The 16,751-nt window shown below is 39.0% G+C and overlaps 2 protein-coding genes across 9 annotated transcripts in view; one reads left to right on the top strand and one right to left on the bottom strand.

Annotated features, from left to right (window-relative positions):
• Window positions 1-709: 709 nt before the first annotated feature.
• Window positions 710-16,751, bottom strand: part of LOC102084425 (rap1 GTPase-GDP dissociation stimulator 1-like) — a 36,117-nt gene continuing 20,075 nt past the window's right edge. The window contains exons 6-13 of the mRNA XM_065067686.1: window positions 16,508-16,633; window positions 15,730-15,873; window positions 11,435-11,569; window positions 8,192-8,317; window positions 4,364-4,503; window positions 3,357-3,483; window positions 2,149-2,277; window positions 710-914 (exon numbers count right to left, since the gene is read on the bottom strand). Coding sequence (XP_064923758.1) covers window positions 781-914; window positions 2,149-2,277; window positions 3,357-3,483; window positions 4,364-4,503; window positions 8,192-8,317; window positions 11,435-11,569; window positions 15,730-15,873; window positions 16,508-16,633 — 1,061 coding nt within the window. The 3' untranslated portion in view covers window positions 710-780. The remainder of the gene's footprint in view (window positions 915-2,148; window positions 2,278-3,356; window positions 3,484-4,363; window positions 4,504-8,191; window positions 8,318-11,434; window positions 11,570-15,729; window positions 15,874-16,507; window positions 16,634-16,751) is intronic.
• SH2D4B (SH2 domain containing 4B) overlaps window positions 4,499-16,751 on the top strand; it is a 126,239-nt gene continuing 113,986 nt past the window's right edge. For 3 of the 8 annotated variants that reach the window (XM_065067665.1, XM_065067663.1, XM_065067660.1), the window contains exons 1-2: window positions 4,499-11,595; window positions 11,908-11,985. The gene's annotated coding sequence lies outside the window, so the exon portion shown is untranslated. Of the gene's footprint in view, window positions 11,986-16,751 lie in introns of all 8 variants that reach the window. The other 5 variants (XM_065067664.1, XM_065067662.1, XM_065067659.1 and 2 more) reach the window with 2 other exon arrangements.

Raw genomic sequence — 16,751 nt, 5'->3', positions numbered from 1 at the left:
CTGCCTCCAAACCTTCACGCATGCCCACTTGTAATTTCTAACTAGCTTTAATTAGTATATTGTCCAAGCTCTTATGGACATTGACTGCATTTTCTTGTAAAGCTTGCTTCTACTGAGTCTGTCCAGGTTACAATAGCTGCAACTCTGAAATTAGGACAAGACCATGACCTCAGATACTTAGGAATATAGATTGTGACACTAGCAGGTTAAAAACTCAGACATGTTTTAAAATGGGAAATTGAAGGGGGTATTGGATTAAAGGTACAGTTTTGTAGTGGTTTTGACATTTTCAGTTTACAGCTGGGCTCACAGTTTGATTCCCAATGTGCAGAGGTCGAACTGGTACCAGTTAGCCCTTTGTATTGTTTTTAAGCTACAGTTCTCACCTAATCTAAAATCTCATTGTTTCAGATTGCATGATATAAGCTTGAGGTTTCTTTGGTAATGATTTTGAAGGCCTGTTGGTATAAGAAAAAGTTGCAAGTGATACCCTGATTTGGCAAAGCCAAGCGGGTTAAAATTGTATTACAGAAGTAATTGCCTGATGTTTGGTTTTTTTTTTTTTGTTGGTTGGTTTTGGTTTGTTTTTTTTTTTGTGTGTGGGGGGTTTTTTGTTTGTTTGTTTGGGGGTTTTGTTTGTTTTGTTTTGTTTTTGTATGAACCGGTGCTTTAGTAGTGTCGTGCAGCAGCGTGACAAATGCAAGGTGGTGTTGGCAAAGCTGGTGTTTGATTGCATTTGCTGCAGCAGCAGTGTGGGGTTGCTGTGGGGAAGAAGAGAGACTAGTGGGGTGTCTCTCCTCTCAAAACCTGTAATGTTATGACTGCTTCCTTGACCACATTTGCATTGCTGTGACTGCAGAGTTGTTCGAGGGTTTCTTTAATCTTGTCCTCTTCTATTTCTTGTCTCAGATCACCTGAATGGGAGATGAAATGCTGACTTAGTGCCATGACATAGCATAGTGGCTCCTAACAATTGTAAGAAAGAAGTTCGGAGTACTTGGTGTTTAAAATGAGCTGCTATAATTTAAATAAATTTCAATAGATACCCTTTCAGCCTTTGAAAATATTGAATAGACTTTTTTTATTTTGTTTCTCCTATTTTACTTCCAAGAACTGGTTGAACAGAAGAAAAGCACTTTGAAAATACAATACAGGACAGCTTCCAGCTTTTTTTTTGCCTGTGTGCTTTTTGTTAGCCTTCCATATTAGTAAGACTCAGCTCTTAATACTACAGTTAGTCTATAAAGTGCTCTGGAAAAAAGTCCTATTGATCACACGAGTTGTATCAGTACTCTGTATTAGCACTGAGGGATGCAAATGCTTATTGCTGTTCCAATATCTGTGGGGCTACAGGGAAAATATAGGGCAAAATCCAGCTTGCCTGCCAATACAAGGTGGCTCCAGGATTTGAAAGGCAGCTCCCCTTGTGGCAGATCCTTGCCCGAGCACAATCATTTTCAATTTACATGATTTATGTATTACGATATGAGAAACTGGCACGAGATTTTAGATAGACTCCTGGTTTCAATGTGGTGTTTTGAGTTGGTGCCACACATCCAGTATGATGTTGCTTGGAGCATTTGAAGTCTTCCCTCACCATGGAGTGAGAGAAACTGAAATTGTAGCTTTTGGGTGTTTTACTAAAAGTTGCTATGCAAAGGCAGCATTGCTAAAATAGCTGTTTTATCTTGGCTTCTGATTTGCTTACAACTTAAGGCAGAACAAACTTGTGCCTTCTTGTGGAAGATGGTACAGACTCTTTATTTTTTGGAACACAAAAATGCTGTGGTATGTACAGGACTGGGGACTGGCAGACATCTGTGCATGGGGAATTTGGGCAAAGATGTCTTTATTACAAGGCTCTAATTTTGCTACTTCAGGAATTGACTATGCCATTGACTCACTAGAATAAAGCCTTTTTTAATTTTTTTTTTTTTTTTTAATTCAACTGTTGGTTTATTCAACTTTTCATAAAGAAAGAAACTACTTGACTGGGATTTCTGGTGATCAGTAAAGAATGAACCTCTTCAGTATCCTTTACTACTCACTGACTGCAACATTGTAAGGAGCACATTTCAATAACAGAAAACACTTGTTTTCCTCACAAATATCCATCCTTTCATCACAGACAATTTAAAATGAAATTACCTGAATTAAGGAGACTACACAAAAGACCCATTGAATTGTATTTCACCTCAGGACTTGTATTCTCGTCTTGCAGAAGTTTGTGTAAGCTTTGAACTAGCTGTGATTCCTTAAAAGATTCTTCAAGGGTTTCTGAAAATAAAAAACAAATACTTGAGTTGTTGCCTGAAAAGAAGCTAGAAAGTGAATGTGCCTGCTTTTTAAAACCAAAATTCCTGACTGGCTTCATTTCAAATTGGCTGTACAGGGATGTCTTGGGCATCTGTTTTCTGTACTGGAGAAGTTCTATATTTTCTTTACAGTGTTTCTTCACTGGCCCTGTTCTGGAAGACAGAATCGGTGTACTATAGATTGTATAAGAACTTCATAATAGATTAAAATTTGCAATGATCAGTGCTAGAAATGTTGATTCACATTAGTTGCCCACTTGAGTTTGGGAGCCTTAGGGGTTGACCAAGCAGTAAAATGGGCTCTTTACTGTCTTACTTGTTGGTGTAGGAAATTCCAAATTTCCAGCTGTTTCTTTTCAATTTCTCTTTTGATGTATGCAGATTTCTGTGGTGACTGTCTTTATTTTTAATAAACTGAGCCCTATTTTCAAATGTGATCAATCACATGGGAAAAGTCTGAAAACAAATTACACTCACTCTCTCTGAAAATTAGCTCAGTAAATGTAGTTAAAACCTTTATAGTTTTCTCACTTGTTTCATTTTCAGCTTCTACAAGGCCCTTTTGTGTATGCTTCTGCTTTATTATCTTCTGCTTTTAAACGTCTGATTTCTGAAGATTATTTCTTCCATTTATAGTCTTTGTTGACCATTCAATCTGTAATTTGTCCTTAGTGTTGTATTCATGTAGACTTTCTTATCCTTTTCTCTAGTCTTTACCTTTATTTTCCTTCTGTGGTGATTGGAGTTCTGTTTGTTTGTTTTAGTAGGTTTCTAGCGTTGTATTATGCTATTTAACAGATTGTGCTTGTCTATACAACCTGAATCATTTGATTCTACCTTAAACAAAAAAAAAATCTTCGAGCTATTCCTGAAGCCTGTTGCTTTTGTGATCTTCTGGATGGCTGACCTTTATTTCATGTTGAAGAGCTAAATCTAGATGAGAAACATGCTTTTTTCTTATATGTTATGTGGAATTAGCAGCATTACAATGTTTCTTAATTGAGAATCTGGCAGGGATAGATGGTTTTAGGGGAAAAATACCTAAATCGATTGCAGATGCTATTGCCAAGGCATCCAGAGCCTCATTCTGCAAGGCAGTGTGTTTGCTTGTTGTCATGGAAACCAGATGCTTCACTCCTTGTGCCTCCTGGATGGCTTTGACCACTTCCTGTTAAAGCAAAAAGGTAAAATATCACAGATGGAAATCTGAGTTATGAATGAAGACAGAAATGAGATTGCACTCTTCATCCTCTGAATTAATGGAAATTCATCTGTTGCAATGCAAACTGAGATCTGAAGACTAGCGATAACATTTCTTTTGGCAATACACATCTGTGTAGGGCTGGTATAGTTTACTTGGAATATCAATACTTACGATTATGTGTATGCACGTCTATAAGATAAAATAGATATATTTTGTCTCAAGATTTTTAGTTCGGCCTTATTCCAATTTTTCATTTCTAGTCTTCAAACTAGCAGAGATTCATCAAAGCCTGTGCAGATGGTATCTAGTTTTTTGTCACTACCTCAAAGTAAAGCACAGTTGGGGTGCCTGTGTATAATAGCAGGTTTTATGAAAAACAGCAGCCTGTTGTAACATGCCAGCACATACAGATCACCCCAGATTCATCCATCACTAGGTAGGTAAGTGTGCTCTTGGAGCTCCTGCAGCACTGGCATTTGGGACAGGTCTGGGTTATTTTTGCCTTTTTAATTTGAAACTTGAAACTAACATTTATGGAAATAGAACAGCTCTACCAGTTTAGTGTTTGTCAAGCCTTACTCAAGCAGAGTAAGAGTTGCCAAGTGATAGTAAACAACCATGTTGCTCTTTTCTGGGCAGTATCTGTGCCATGGAGAGCGCTACTTTCCTGCTCACCTCGCTCTTCCTGGTATTGAGGCAGACTAGAGGGGTTTTTACTGTGAATTTTCGTGTTTTTAGTTATAAAGCTGTATGTGCTATTTAATACTTAACCCCTAGCTATATCAACAAGCTTTAAAAAATACAGAAGGATAAAGCAGGAACATCTCAGACCAATCTCTCTTACTTGGGATCTGTTGTGACGCAGGATGGATGCCAGCAGCCGATGTGCTTCTCCACGAACGCCGCTGTGGTCGTTAGCATTGCACCACTGCACCAGTCTGTTGAGCAGCATGGGGTCTTGGCCCAAGATTTCAGCTGCATCAGCTGAAGAGAAAAGCATCATCAGGAGACATTCAAAGTCAGACTTCTCAGTCTTTGTCACAGAAATTTGAATGTAGAAGTGGCCAGGACCACTGGAGTTCATTATCGTTTAAGAGCTGTAACTAAAGCATCGGGCTTTAAGGGATATTGGAAATCTTTACCTGAGGAATGCTGGTTGTGTTAGGGCAACTCTAGGAGGTAAAGGACGAAGTAAGTTGTTCTGATAGACCTATCTGTTTTAAGAGGCTGCTGAAGCGGGGCTTCAAATGAGCAGCTTTGTGTCTTTGGAAGCAAAATTTCTCTTGCTATATTGAAGATTTCATGAGGATAGTCCCTTTCCAGTTTGGCTTCTTGCACTTTGAGCCCTGCACAAATGTAATCTTGGGCTCTGAAGAGTCTGTTCTTGCTGTTTCAGTGCTGTTGTGGTTTAAGCTGGCAGGCAGGTGAACACCACACAAGCTATTTTCTCACCTTCCCCTTCTCCCCCGCCCTTAATGGTGATAATTACTGTTGGTAGCACATAGGAAGCCAGATCTTACTACAGAATTGTAGTGTGGCTGTAATTGTATGTGTCATATCTTAAACATGTGTTTTGAACTGTGTATTAGGCATCATGGAATATTTCAGTTAATTGATTCTGTTCAGTAGTTAAGAATTTTAAATTTAAATCTTGGTTCAACTGGAATTTTCTTTGGAGTGAAGGGTACCAGGAAAAAGATTAAAAAAAATAGTAATGTGCACAACTTAAGCTGTCATCTTGTAGGAAGGGATTGCTCACCCTTTTGGCTTTGAGCACAGAAGAACTGTTTTGTAAACTGCCAAACTGCTGTTTCCACATGTCCTAGGTGATCATGGACTGAGGGTATAAATGCACAGCACTGCCAGCTGGGCACCAGAGGTAGCAACTGAGAGGCGAGAGTAGTCATAGGACAGATGCTCACTTTGGATGTATAATTATTCTATTTGCAAAAATATACCATGGTTATAAGATTTAATTCAACTTGAGGAGTATCACGTAGTTATTTTTAATTTAGGGGTTTTTCTTGTTGACTTCATTTTGGTCATCTTGGTTCCTTGCCCTCCACCCCTTGATGCTGGAAGACAAGAGCAGATGAGCATCAAGTGTGTGGTGTGTGCGCTGAAGAAGGAAAGATGTGGTAGGGGCCTTCATGGGAAGGGTACTTTGCCTGAGAACAGTTATAAAGGGTCTGTAAGCTTTTTCCAGTCTTTTATCTCTCTTTTAAAATAATTCCAGGCCTGAAAGAACCAGGGAGATCCCTGCTTCTTTGGAAGCAAGTTCAGAAACAGAGAAATGTGCGGAAAGGCCTGCATGGTTTTAAGATACTGAGAAGTTTGTCTCTTGGAGCTTTGGTGACTTAGGGAAGAACCAACATAAACATCTGGAACAGAAGGGATAGGCTTGGCTGATTGGGGCATCACCCTGCTCCTGTTTCTTTACCTGTCCCTTTTGTTTTGGGATATTCTGGAAAGAGTCAAATAGAGCGTACACTCTTTCTCTTTTGGGAAGGGAAATGGGGAAGGACAGATGCTTCCTGTATTTTATTTGTCCACTACACTAAGGAACACCCTACAGGTCAAAATCCCACAAGGAATCTGGGATTCTAGCCTAACTGAACATGTTTGTTTTGAGATAAGAGTTACTTGTCGTTGCACAGCCACCTACATATTGCCTCCTGTAACAGAAAGGCTTTTGTTTCTAGGTCAGATGTTACATGTTAGTCTGAGGATATCATGGTAATCCAGTTTAGTACAGAAAGCTGGAAGGGGTAAGAGGGTGGTGAGTGGGACCAGTGTAAGACATTTGTTCAAAGGAGGCATCTTGACCTGCTTTGACAGGGACTTCCTGATGTGTACCAGTAATAGTGCTCTTTGAGATAAAACCCAATTAGTTACTCTCAGCAGGAACAGGAGCACCTTTTAACTTAGGGAACACCTAATTCAAATTCTGTGTATTGAACTTTTAGTTGAACTAAAAGTCCTTTGGCTGTTCACAAGTTCTTCTGTTCCTTTGACGCAAAATAGCGGAAAAACAGGAGTTAACATCTCTTTAGTGTAATGAAGGTAATGGACCTGGCTGTAGCTTTCTGTAGTTGCAAAGAAACCCACTTCTTCTAGGCCTCAGCATGCCCAGTGATTGTTAGAGTAATTAATTCATACTAGATAATGCAATTAACTAATTTAGTGGACTTCTTAGTAGATGTGTATTCATAAGAGTTTCAGGCTGAGTTAATTAAGGGCAATGTTAGCTCATAGGTAAACGGAGTCGAAAGTAATTAAAGGTGGGAGAATTGTGTGCTCATAGGGAGGAATGGATAAACACTGAATATCTCCTACATCTGTTTTTCTAATTTACACTTTGATATCTCTATTTTCAGATTCAGAAGTTGTAACTTTTTGTGCCAAATACCAATTTCATACTAGGGCTGGTAAATAACATTGTGTTTAAAAAAAAAAAAAAAAAAAAAGCCACAAAAAACCCCTCAAAACCCTACAATAATTTAGTGTTTGATCACCTAGATCTGTGTTATTATGATGTCTCAATTTTAAAAGCTAAATGGTCTCCCCTGTCACAGTTCAGTTATAACTGCAGAGAAGTTTTATTACTTCCTTCAAAGCCTGAGGGGAAGAAAAGGTGAAGTTTCTGTATATTTTCCAATGTCCATTTTTTTCCATGGTGAAATAAATGAAAGCAGCTTTTTACTGAACTGGAATCAATGCAGATTAATGAATGCTAGATCTAAATTTTATATCGTGCATATTCATTTGGAAAAGGATGTAAGTAGCTGCCATATCAAAGTGGTGTCTGCAGTGGTGTAAATGAGGGCAGCATGGAATGTAGGAGAGTGGGTTTTTTTCCCCTTCAGTTCCTATCACAAAATGGTGATAACTTTTCTGGTTTTGACCTGTTTCTTGTTATTCCTGCACGACGATGTGGTCTCTACTAATCGGTGTTCTAGAGCAGCTGCTCTGGTGATATGAAAGAATTGAAGTTCTTGTTAAAAGAACCAAACCCTGCAACACTCTGGTAAGAAGCTAGGTAAGTTTAAGGATAAGTTAAGATGTTGTAATAAATCTTAATGTAATTCTGATGTTGTACACTTTGTACTTCAAAGTATAGAGTATTGTCTTTGCATACCCACCTCTGTGTAAGTAAGTGCAAGTAGATAATCCTATATTTCAACATGCAAAGTAAATTCAACATTTGAGCCACAACAAGAAGATAAACCTGGCTGTGTGTATAGAGAGACTGAGTGACTGGTAGAAACTAATTTCTCCAGCCTCTCTCCTTCTCAGCTCCCTTTGATCCTTTTATATTCTCTGGTTCTTCTATTGATTTGTAATCTGGCACTGTAAATCCTTAGCCTGTCTCTTTTGCATCATACTCGTACCTTGCTGGTGTATCTCTGGTGGAAAACACCTTCCTTTTAGGCCTTTGCCATTTCTCATTGAGGATTCTGACACTGGTTTGTTTTCCATCTACCCCCATGGCTGACTGGGTCACTATGGAAGACTTGCAGCCTCTCGCAGTTATCCCTGTTGGAACCTCTCTGGATTGAGTGGAATTAGGTTAGCAGGACACTTAACCTGTAGTCTCCTTGCATATCCATTGACTTGCAAGGGGAGGAGTGGGGTGTAGAGTTGACATCAGGAAACATGATGAATTCCCTACCTTGACCATCTGCTAACATCCGTAGTGTTTCAAGAAGTTTAAACTGTACAGGAGGCATCTCTGACCTTAGAAGTGCCTGAATCCGTTCTGCCAGACTTTCCTCCAGCATTTGAACCTTGTTAACAACTAGAAAATGGGGGGAAAAAAAAAAAAAGTTGATGCGAAGCTCAGTAACTATAAAGCATTTGAAAATGTGGATATGGTGTAACAGTTGCTCTGTTACACTCCTAGCGAAAGGTCCAACTTGTTAAAGTGCTCAGAAATGAGGTTGAGACTACCCAACTGTTTAGGCTTCTTTTTTGAGCTAAAATCTTCCTAGGAATGGCTGTTAATGCTCTTTTGGTTACTTTTGATCTCAGTCCTGCCTGCAGTAAAGTACATAAAAGAGGATGAACACAGCATTATTGTTTCTTTTCCTCTTTCTAGTTGTAATAGATTATCCATCCACTTGCCCACTCACATGAGCAAGCCTGTTTGCTCATCTTAACTGGGTGGCAGAAGTGATTTATTTAGCCATATTTCTTGAGAATGGATTTTCTTTTTGTATTTGAGCTCATTGATCCCCTGTTGTTCATGCCTTTGTTTCTGTGCTTTATTCTTCTAATTCTTGTGTGTTTGCTCCAGTCACTAGGGCGGTAATCCCTGGTAATAATCAGAGGCTTGTCTGGAAAGAGTCCTAATGCTGCTTAACTGTACTAGCAAAAGCTGTTTCCTCCAGAGCATTTTTCTTCCCATCTTGTGCGTGCCTTTTTGTGGGGAGGGCGAAATGACAAGACAGTGACATTAGGAAGACAACTGTTCTATGCCTTGCAAATTGAGAAGCAGCCACTGTTAAGTAACTTGCTCTCTATGGCCTTGTTTTTTGATGGCACAGAAAGGCTACGGTCGCTAGAGCATAATTACCTTTTTCAAATTTATTTTTTCTAAGCAGCTGTTCTCTTTGAAGATCACTGCTTGAATTGAAGACTTTCCCTGTGCCCCTTTGCAAGTGTTGGCCTATATCTAATTAAGTTTATAATTTATTTGGATTTGCACACAGTATTTTTTTACGGGTAGCATGCTATGTTGTTGAGAGTGATAGTTTATGTATTTCTGTAAATAATGTATTATTGTGAGGGACTGTCTTACAGCTTCTGTATTCTCATATGTGTACAAATTGAAGAGAGAAAAAAGCACAGTGTAGAAATAGCATTTTAAGTGCTGTGCATTGCCCACACATTTAAAAAGACCCCAAATGGTTTGTAATAGACTTGAACAGAACAGATAATCAAAGCGGATTCTGTATTAATACACTGATATTTTATAATTCAGAGTTAAGCCTTTTGAAGTACAGCTGCAAAGAGTATTAAGATCTGCTTGTACTCTGTATAGCTGGGAATGATATGGGGTGAACTTGTAGGTTGCAACCACATTTTTCTGGCGTTCTAGATCCTGTAATTTTTGCAAGATCATCTACATTCATTGCTTTGTTAAGGAACTCGCAAGGAATGCCTGGGCTTGGCACCGCAAAAAGCGGGCTGCGGTATCTGAGGAATGGGTTCTGTTGTGAGTTAGAATGTGATTGTCTCTGCTTGTTGTCAAGGGAAGCCATCTCGAACTTGCTGTCTTTCAAATGAGATTAATTGGTATCATTGCTGCTTGTGATCATTAAATCCTATTGTACATATTGCAGGAGTGAAGTCAGTGAGAATTAAGCCTGGGACACACCAAGGCTTATAGGAAAAAGGTGCTTTTCATTTTAATAAAGATAGTTATATTTTGCCTACTAAATTACTCTCCTAATTTCAGCAGGGTGTTTCTCTGTGATTTTTTCATGATTCTATGGTTATATTCTAATGGCTCTATGTTAGGTCATAACTGATGTGAAGTAGCTGGCATGCATGATTGAAATGTTGTGTACTCCATTAGCACCAAAAAGGAATTTGCATCTCTTCACAGAGAAATAAAATATACATAGAAGCAGTGAGGGGCTTATGGTGTGAAATATGGTTATTAAAATACTGAATAGGCAGACATGGCTGGCTATTATGATCCTGAGAGTGTGATAAAGCTAAAATTATTTGAGAGCATATCAAAAATAAGTTGAAAGAAATAGGTGAAGTTCTGGATAGAGCTATCTGCAAGAAGAAATGAGGGTGTATTGGGCTTTAAAAGGAAGTAGTGGAGACAAAGTATTATAACAACTAGCATATCCTGGGGTTCCCACTTGTTCAAAACAATGATTGTGGTTAAAACTGTTCAACTAAGCACGCTGGCTGGTTTATGTAATAAAACTGGCAGATGACTTCAAGTTTTTATTTTCAGAAAATAGCATTGCTGTCATGCTCTGATCTGGAGTTCTGTATAGCAGTGTAAGGACTGCATTGCAGGGTGATGTGCAGTTAAGTTTCTAGCAAAACATTTTTGTCCTGAATTGCACTTTCACATGGAAACAGTAAATTTGAGATGAGAAGCAGCACAGTTTTCTGATGTACTTAAGCAAAAGATCACAAGAGTAGAATCACAGAATAGAATAGTTTTGGTTGGAAGGGACCTACAAGGCCCATCTAGTCCAACCCCCTGCCATGAGCAGGGACATCTTCAACTAGATCATGTTGCTCAGAGTCCCCTCCAGCCTGGCCTTGAATGTCTCCAGGGATGGGGCATCCACCACCTCTCTGGGCAACCTGGGCCAGTGTTTTACCACCCTCATAGTAAAAAGTTTCTTCCTTATACCTAGTCAAAATCTCCCTTCTTTAGTTTAAAGCCATTACCCCTTGTCTGTTGTGACAGGCCCTACTAAAAAGTCTGTCCTCATCTTTCACATATGCCCCTTCTAGGTATCGTAATTTTTAAGTGTGTTAAAAAAGGCAAAATTTGCAATTAATATTTGCTTTATAGAAGAGGAACAGATTTATGAAATCCCTACCAGCTGTGATGTGATAGCTCCACCCCATACTCTGTGTCTTAAGTTAATAACCCTGTTCTGCATTTTTGTCTTGAACTGCTGTGTGCTTTTAATATGAGACCATTTCAGCAGCTGGCAATGAGATCACACTTTATTATGTTTAGTCCCTTTATGTAGATAGGAAGTCCTGATGAATTATTCAAATATATGTCTCTGCAGGGGGAAAAAAAAGGTCAGTTGCCCCTCAAAATACAATAAACTGGAGCTGGTGGCTTGGACAGAGCTGCATAGATCTCCCTTAAATGACCCATCTTGACAAAGAAGCACAGTAAGTCAATTGTCTTCAAACTCTGTACCTGGTATAGCAAGGTTTCGAAGTGCACTGAGTGCGGCATGTTGAACAGAGACGTCCCCACTCTCTACATGTTTCTCCAAAAGATCCAGAAGCTGATGTATGACTCCCAGCTGTACCATTCGTACGCAGTTGCCATCTGAAGAAAGAGGTGAAACCAAGCAGGTGAGACAAGATACACAGTGATAGAAATTGATCACACAAATTGAGAATTCAAGGAGTTTTTGCCTTGACTGTTTAAATGTCTTGATAAGGTTGTGACTGTAGCTTCAAATTTCTAGAGACAAGTGGACATCAGCCACCTGTCAACCAATGCTGAGACACCCCCTAGTAAAGCTTAGCTTGAGAAAGCTTTCCAGGGACAGTCACTGTCAAATTCAAAACCGTGTGTTCTTCAGTCAGTTTCTTCCTCAATACTGCTTTATTTTCCACTATATATGAGGTAGAATACTGGTGGCATTTTCTGTTTCTCCACAGGATAGAGTTAATCCTCCAATTTTCCTGTTCTGCTAGTTTAAGAGACTGTTGTGAGACCAGCGATCTTATCCAGCAGTGGTGAGTCTGATAACTAGTTTTATGCTGCTGTTTTTCCTTGTATTCAATCAAGTAATTTCTCATTAACTAATCAGCAAAAGAATCAGACCTAGGTTATTACCCGTTTGAGAAACTCAGTTTCTGAAATGAGAAGTCTAATTGTGGTGCTACTATGTGAAGCTAGGAAAACATGAGCTGACCTAGAGAATTCTGGTCTGTTTAATGCTGATGGAGTGAATTTGTATATTGCAACAACTGCCATTTTGTCCAATACATGCTCTGCAGTATTTTGTCAGTGCATGTCTGGTATGTCCCCGTCTCTCTTTAGAACTTGCTCTGCAGAGGTGACAGCCCTTTTGTTATCAGAAATTACATAGCTCACCTTGATAGGAAATGAGAAAGGGTTCTTCGAAAGAGCCAAAGGACACCCTGCATGTTATGGTCTGCATTCTTCATGAAGGAAGTGTTTTGAAGATGCCAATTGACAAGTATATTTTCCTGTATTCTATGCAGTATACTGTACCTCAAAATTAGCATATTCCTGACACCATTCAACATTTTCTTATTGCTATGCTGTTACCGTGTGAATGCTGTTTGTTACAACTTGGCAAAAAAATGTGAATGTTATGTAGGAACACCACATCTTCATCTGGGGTAAACAATTATCCATGGAACTATACAGACTTCATACAAATAGAGAATCTGGCCAAAAGTAGCTTTAGGTGCTTCTCATGGCACTAACTGCATGCCTAAGATGTACAGACTTCTAATTTTTGTGTGTATATCACTTAAATGGTTCTAGTAATTTTAACACCTTTGCTGGATTGAATGTTGTATCCACCCCAAAGTAGCAGGAACCTTCATGTTGTCTTTTGAACCGATGTCATTTATTCCTTTAGTCCCTTAGCATTTGCGTTAGTAGCATATTTTTTCCTCTGTATCACTACGTATGTTGAATAAGAATTTGTCAAATGCTTACAAAAGTCGATGTTTTTGTAAGAGAACTGTCAGTCTGAAATAGTTTCAATTCTACTCATGCAAAAATATTCTGATATCAATTTATGCATATACTTCCTCTAAAACTGATGTGTTTGCTTGTGATTCTTCAAATGTTCTCCTGCCTTTTCCTAATCTTTGGGGATCAGAGTACATGAGGAAAATTGCATAGTCCTCTCTTAGGAATAGGTTCTCTAGGAGCAGACAATCTCTTTTGGTCTGACAAAATTCTACAGCAAAAATACTTTGATCTTCATATAGCCTAACCTTAATTTAACTTAATTTCTCTCTTCCCCTCACCTTTCAAGCCAAAGAATGGCAGAGCATTTTCCTTTTGTAGTAAAGCACGAATAGGCAGAACCCATTAGTGGTTGCCTTGCTTTGATTGTCACAGAGCTCCAAATTGGTTCTCTCTCCTATGGATTTTTGCTTGGATAGCAGCAGAACCTACAATTTAATGGCTCTTAGTTAAAGTCTGATAGGAATAGCCACTTTCAGAGCTGCAAAAGCTGTCTGTCATCTTTTCACTGCCTCAGAAGCCATTTGATGCTGAGATCAGATTTCTATAGGATTTTTTTTCCTCTTAGATTAAAGGCTGTGCATATATCAGTGGCACATCCTGGGGCCTGAAAGAGATTTTTCATTTCTTCCATATGAAACATCTAATGGGGTTGTGGGGGAGTTGGAGGGAGAACAGTGAGTGACAAAGCAAGCCATTCAGCTGAATAAATTGAACACAGCCGGTTTAAAGACACCAAGGGCATTTCTGTGGCCTTTGTAGAACTGTGATGCACAATGGCTGATTCAGAGCAAGGTATAACACACAGAAGAAAGGCACTCTGGAAAGGATGGGGGCTGGTGGGAGGTGGAGAGATGTGTGTATGATAGCTTGCTTTAAAAAAAAACACCTAAAACAGCAAAATAAAAAAACAAAAGGCAGACAAAAACCTTCCAAACCCAAACAAAAAGTAACAAACAAATACCACACAAACAAAACAGGTGAGACTGACCAGACTAGCTAAAACATTTAGACAGAGGTAAGGAGATATTTTATGATAATTAAGCACATATTAAGATAATTAGGCACATACTAATGCAGAAAGTTGAGCACTGTTGAAAGAGCTCCTTTTTGTTGACTGGATTTGAAACCAGTACAGTAGCTGTCAGTAAGAGAGGACAGAAAACATGGTGGGGTATCTTGTGCTGAGAGATTCAGCACAATAGGCCTTCCAGGAGTCTGTTTGTAATAGTCTCTCTGTGTTCCTGTCTGCATAGTATTAAGGCTGATTGGTTTGTATAATAGGAAAATGCGAAATCTCAAAATAGCCATTTTATCTTTCTTTTTCCCCCATGATGTGTCGGAGTAACCCTTCCTTTCTAAAAGTGACTTGAAACCTAAAACATCAATAACTGTATGTTGGGTTGTTTTTTTATATATTTCTGACAAATGTACTTGTCATGAAACATTTCCCGAGTTTCCCCTCTAATAATGTGTGACTTAGGCAAGAAAAGAAAACAGTGTGAAAACTTGCATACCTGACCAGCCCATTTTTCCCAATTTTGTCACTCAAACTGCTTCAATATTATTAGCATCTCTAACTTTAAGGTATGCAAATCTCTAGTCTGCAGAAAAGCAAGAATGTCACTGGTTCAGAGCCAGGGAGCAATGAAATTCAATAGTGTTTCCTGTTCTCCACTCACAAACAGTGGCTTTCCATCTTTGAGGGGTAGAGAATAACCAGCCTTACCATTTTTTGTAAAATTAGCAACAACCATTTATCCTGTCTCTGTAGCTGTGTGTGTTGGGATGTTACGCAAGTACCAGCTTTCTGGGAGATGATGCCACATCCCTTAGCTAGCAAAAATCTTCTGCACATACCTATATGTAGCATGATAAATGGAAAGAACATCTCATATCTGTTTATAGTTAGCTCTGAGCTGTTCTGTCTGTCTCTTTTGACTTGTTGTTTTGTGGTTTTGTATTTTTGTTCTTTTTCAGTTAATAATTTAAGACCTTTAAATTGTTGATTCCTTTGGGATTTGGGGTGGCGGGATGTAGTGTAAGTGTCCAGTTCTTGATGTTTGATTCTTAAATCTGTATTGCCCAAATTACAACATAGCAGGGCCACCTAAACTAAGTTGCTATTAGGTCTAGACTTTTGTGTTCTTTCTGAAGTCAGCTTAAATACTTAGTGAAAAATCTAGGTCAGCAATATGCGTAGTCTGTTTCTAATAGATAGGTAGATAGATGCAGAACTTGCATTACAAGGAGATTCTTGCATTTAGTTTGTTAATCCAAATACTCAAAATATGTGCACAGGTTTGCAATAGTGAATGAGGAAACATGAGTAGTTCAATACCATTTCAACTTAATCAAATGATTAGCTTTAACTTGAAAACTATCTCATAGGGCAGCTTTGAAAGCAGACTGGGTGTGAACTGACAACCACAGGTACAGTTACAATGGCCTGAGGTTCTGGTGCTTGTGTTCCTGTTCCGTGCAGGAGCAGTCACAGTGGTATTAAATGACTTGAGACAACGTATGTATATGCTTGAACGGAAACATGGCAATATGAGCACTAGGCTCCTATAAAAAGTGAAAGTGTGGTGTCTGAGAAGAATTCCCCTAAGAATTATTAAACAGGTTGCAGATGTGTCCCTGTTAAGGAAATGAAAGCAACAGAAGCAAGTGACAAGTCCTCTGCTAAGGGGACTTTTTGATGTTGTTTCTTTATGTGTCTGGACCATCAGTATTCCCTTTTTTTTTACCTCCAAGAAGCAGAGAGACAATGAGATCTGATGCAGCTTTCACAATGCACGTATCTTCGGCTTGTGAACTACCCTGGAGCCTCAGCAGGATCTCAGACAGCACCTCTTGCACGCCTGCCTCCACCAACTGCACTTTCAGAGCGTCTGTAGGGATCACAATAAAAGCACACAAAAAGCTTCTTGGGTCTTTGTTCAAGTGTTTCAAACTAGGAAGTTAAATCGTTAAACTCTAGGCAGTCTTTTTTCCAGGTACAGTCACTCTTTTTAGTTTTGTTTTAAGAGACTGTCTGATGCCAGGGTAACACCAAGGCAGAGTGAGCAAAGCTTCTGCATTGATCTTTGACTTTTCTTGTATTGACAATCAGGAGTTTTCAGGCTTTTAAAATATGTATTGAGCATCTAGATATTTTTAGCATATTAATTTCAGTTCTTGTTACACCACTGCTTAGAGTAGACATCTCTGTGATGTTTGGTTGTCTTTTTTTTAATTAAAAAAACCCAATCCGTCTAGTCTGGTTTCCTGTTAGACAGCATAGAGAATGAATCTGCTATCTTATAGATGTGGAATGTTACTCTCTCCCTTCTGTCTTTGGTGCCTCAACTATTAAGCTTCCAAGTCTTGCTTGTACCAGGAATTCTTATGTTCTTGTGACTTCTTTTGACTGAAAGGATTGCTGGTTCCATTAGTAGGATTCCATGGCAAACTCAGAACTCAGAGCTTAGGCTAACTGCCAGTACCTTGTCTCCCCTCATTCCCTGAAGCTGAAAGGAGCCTTACCATTTTCTGCAAGTGCTTGCAGGACCTCAAAGACCATTTCTAGCCTCTCATGGTTCTCTGCTCTTCTCAGTTGTTTCACCAGCTGTTCAGCAACCTTTGTCTTGCTTAGAGCTTCCTTGGCAGTATCTGTGTATATAATAGTCAGGATTTTGAATGGTTTTTATCTGATTAAATACGAAAAGCTTATCTTATTGTAATCTGAAATGATTAGATACTGCTTTGTTCTTGACTGCTGTTTCTGTTG

This window comes from Columba livia, chromosome 6, assembly GCF_036013475.1.
Source record: "Columba livia isolate bColLiv1 breed racing homer chromosome 6, bColLiv1.pat.W.v2, whole genome shotgun sequence".
Lineage (NCBI taxonomy): Eukaryota > Metazoa > Chordata > Aves > Columbiformes > Columbidae > Columba > Columba livia.
The sequence above is the reverse complement of the archived record's forward strand: the minus strand, read 5'-3'. Positions and strand labels throughout refer to the sequence as shown.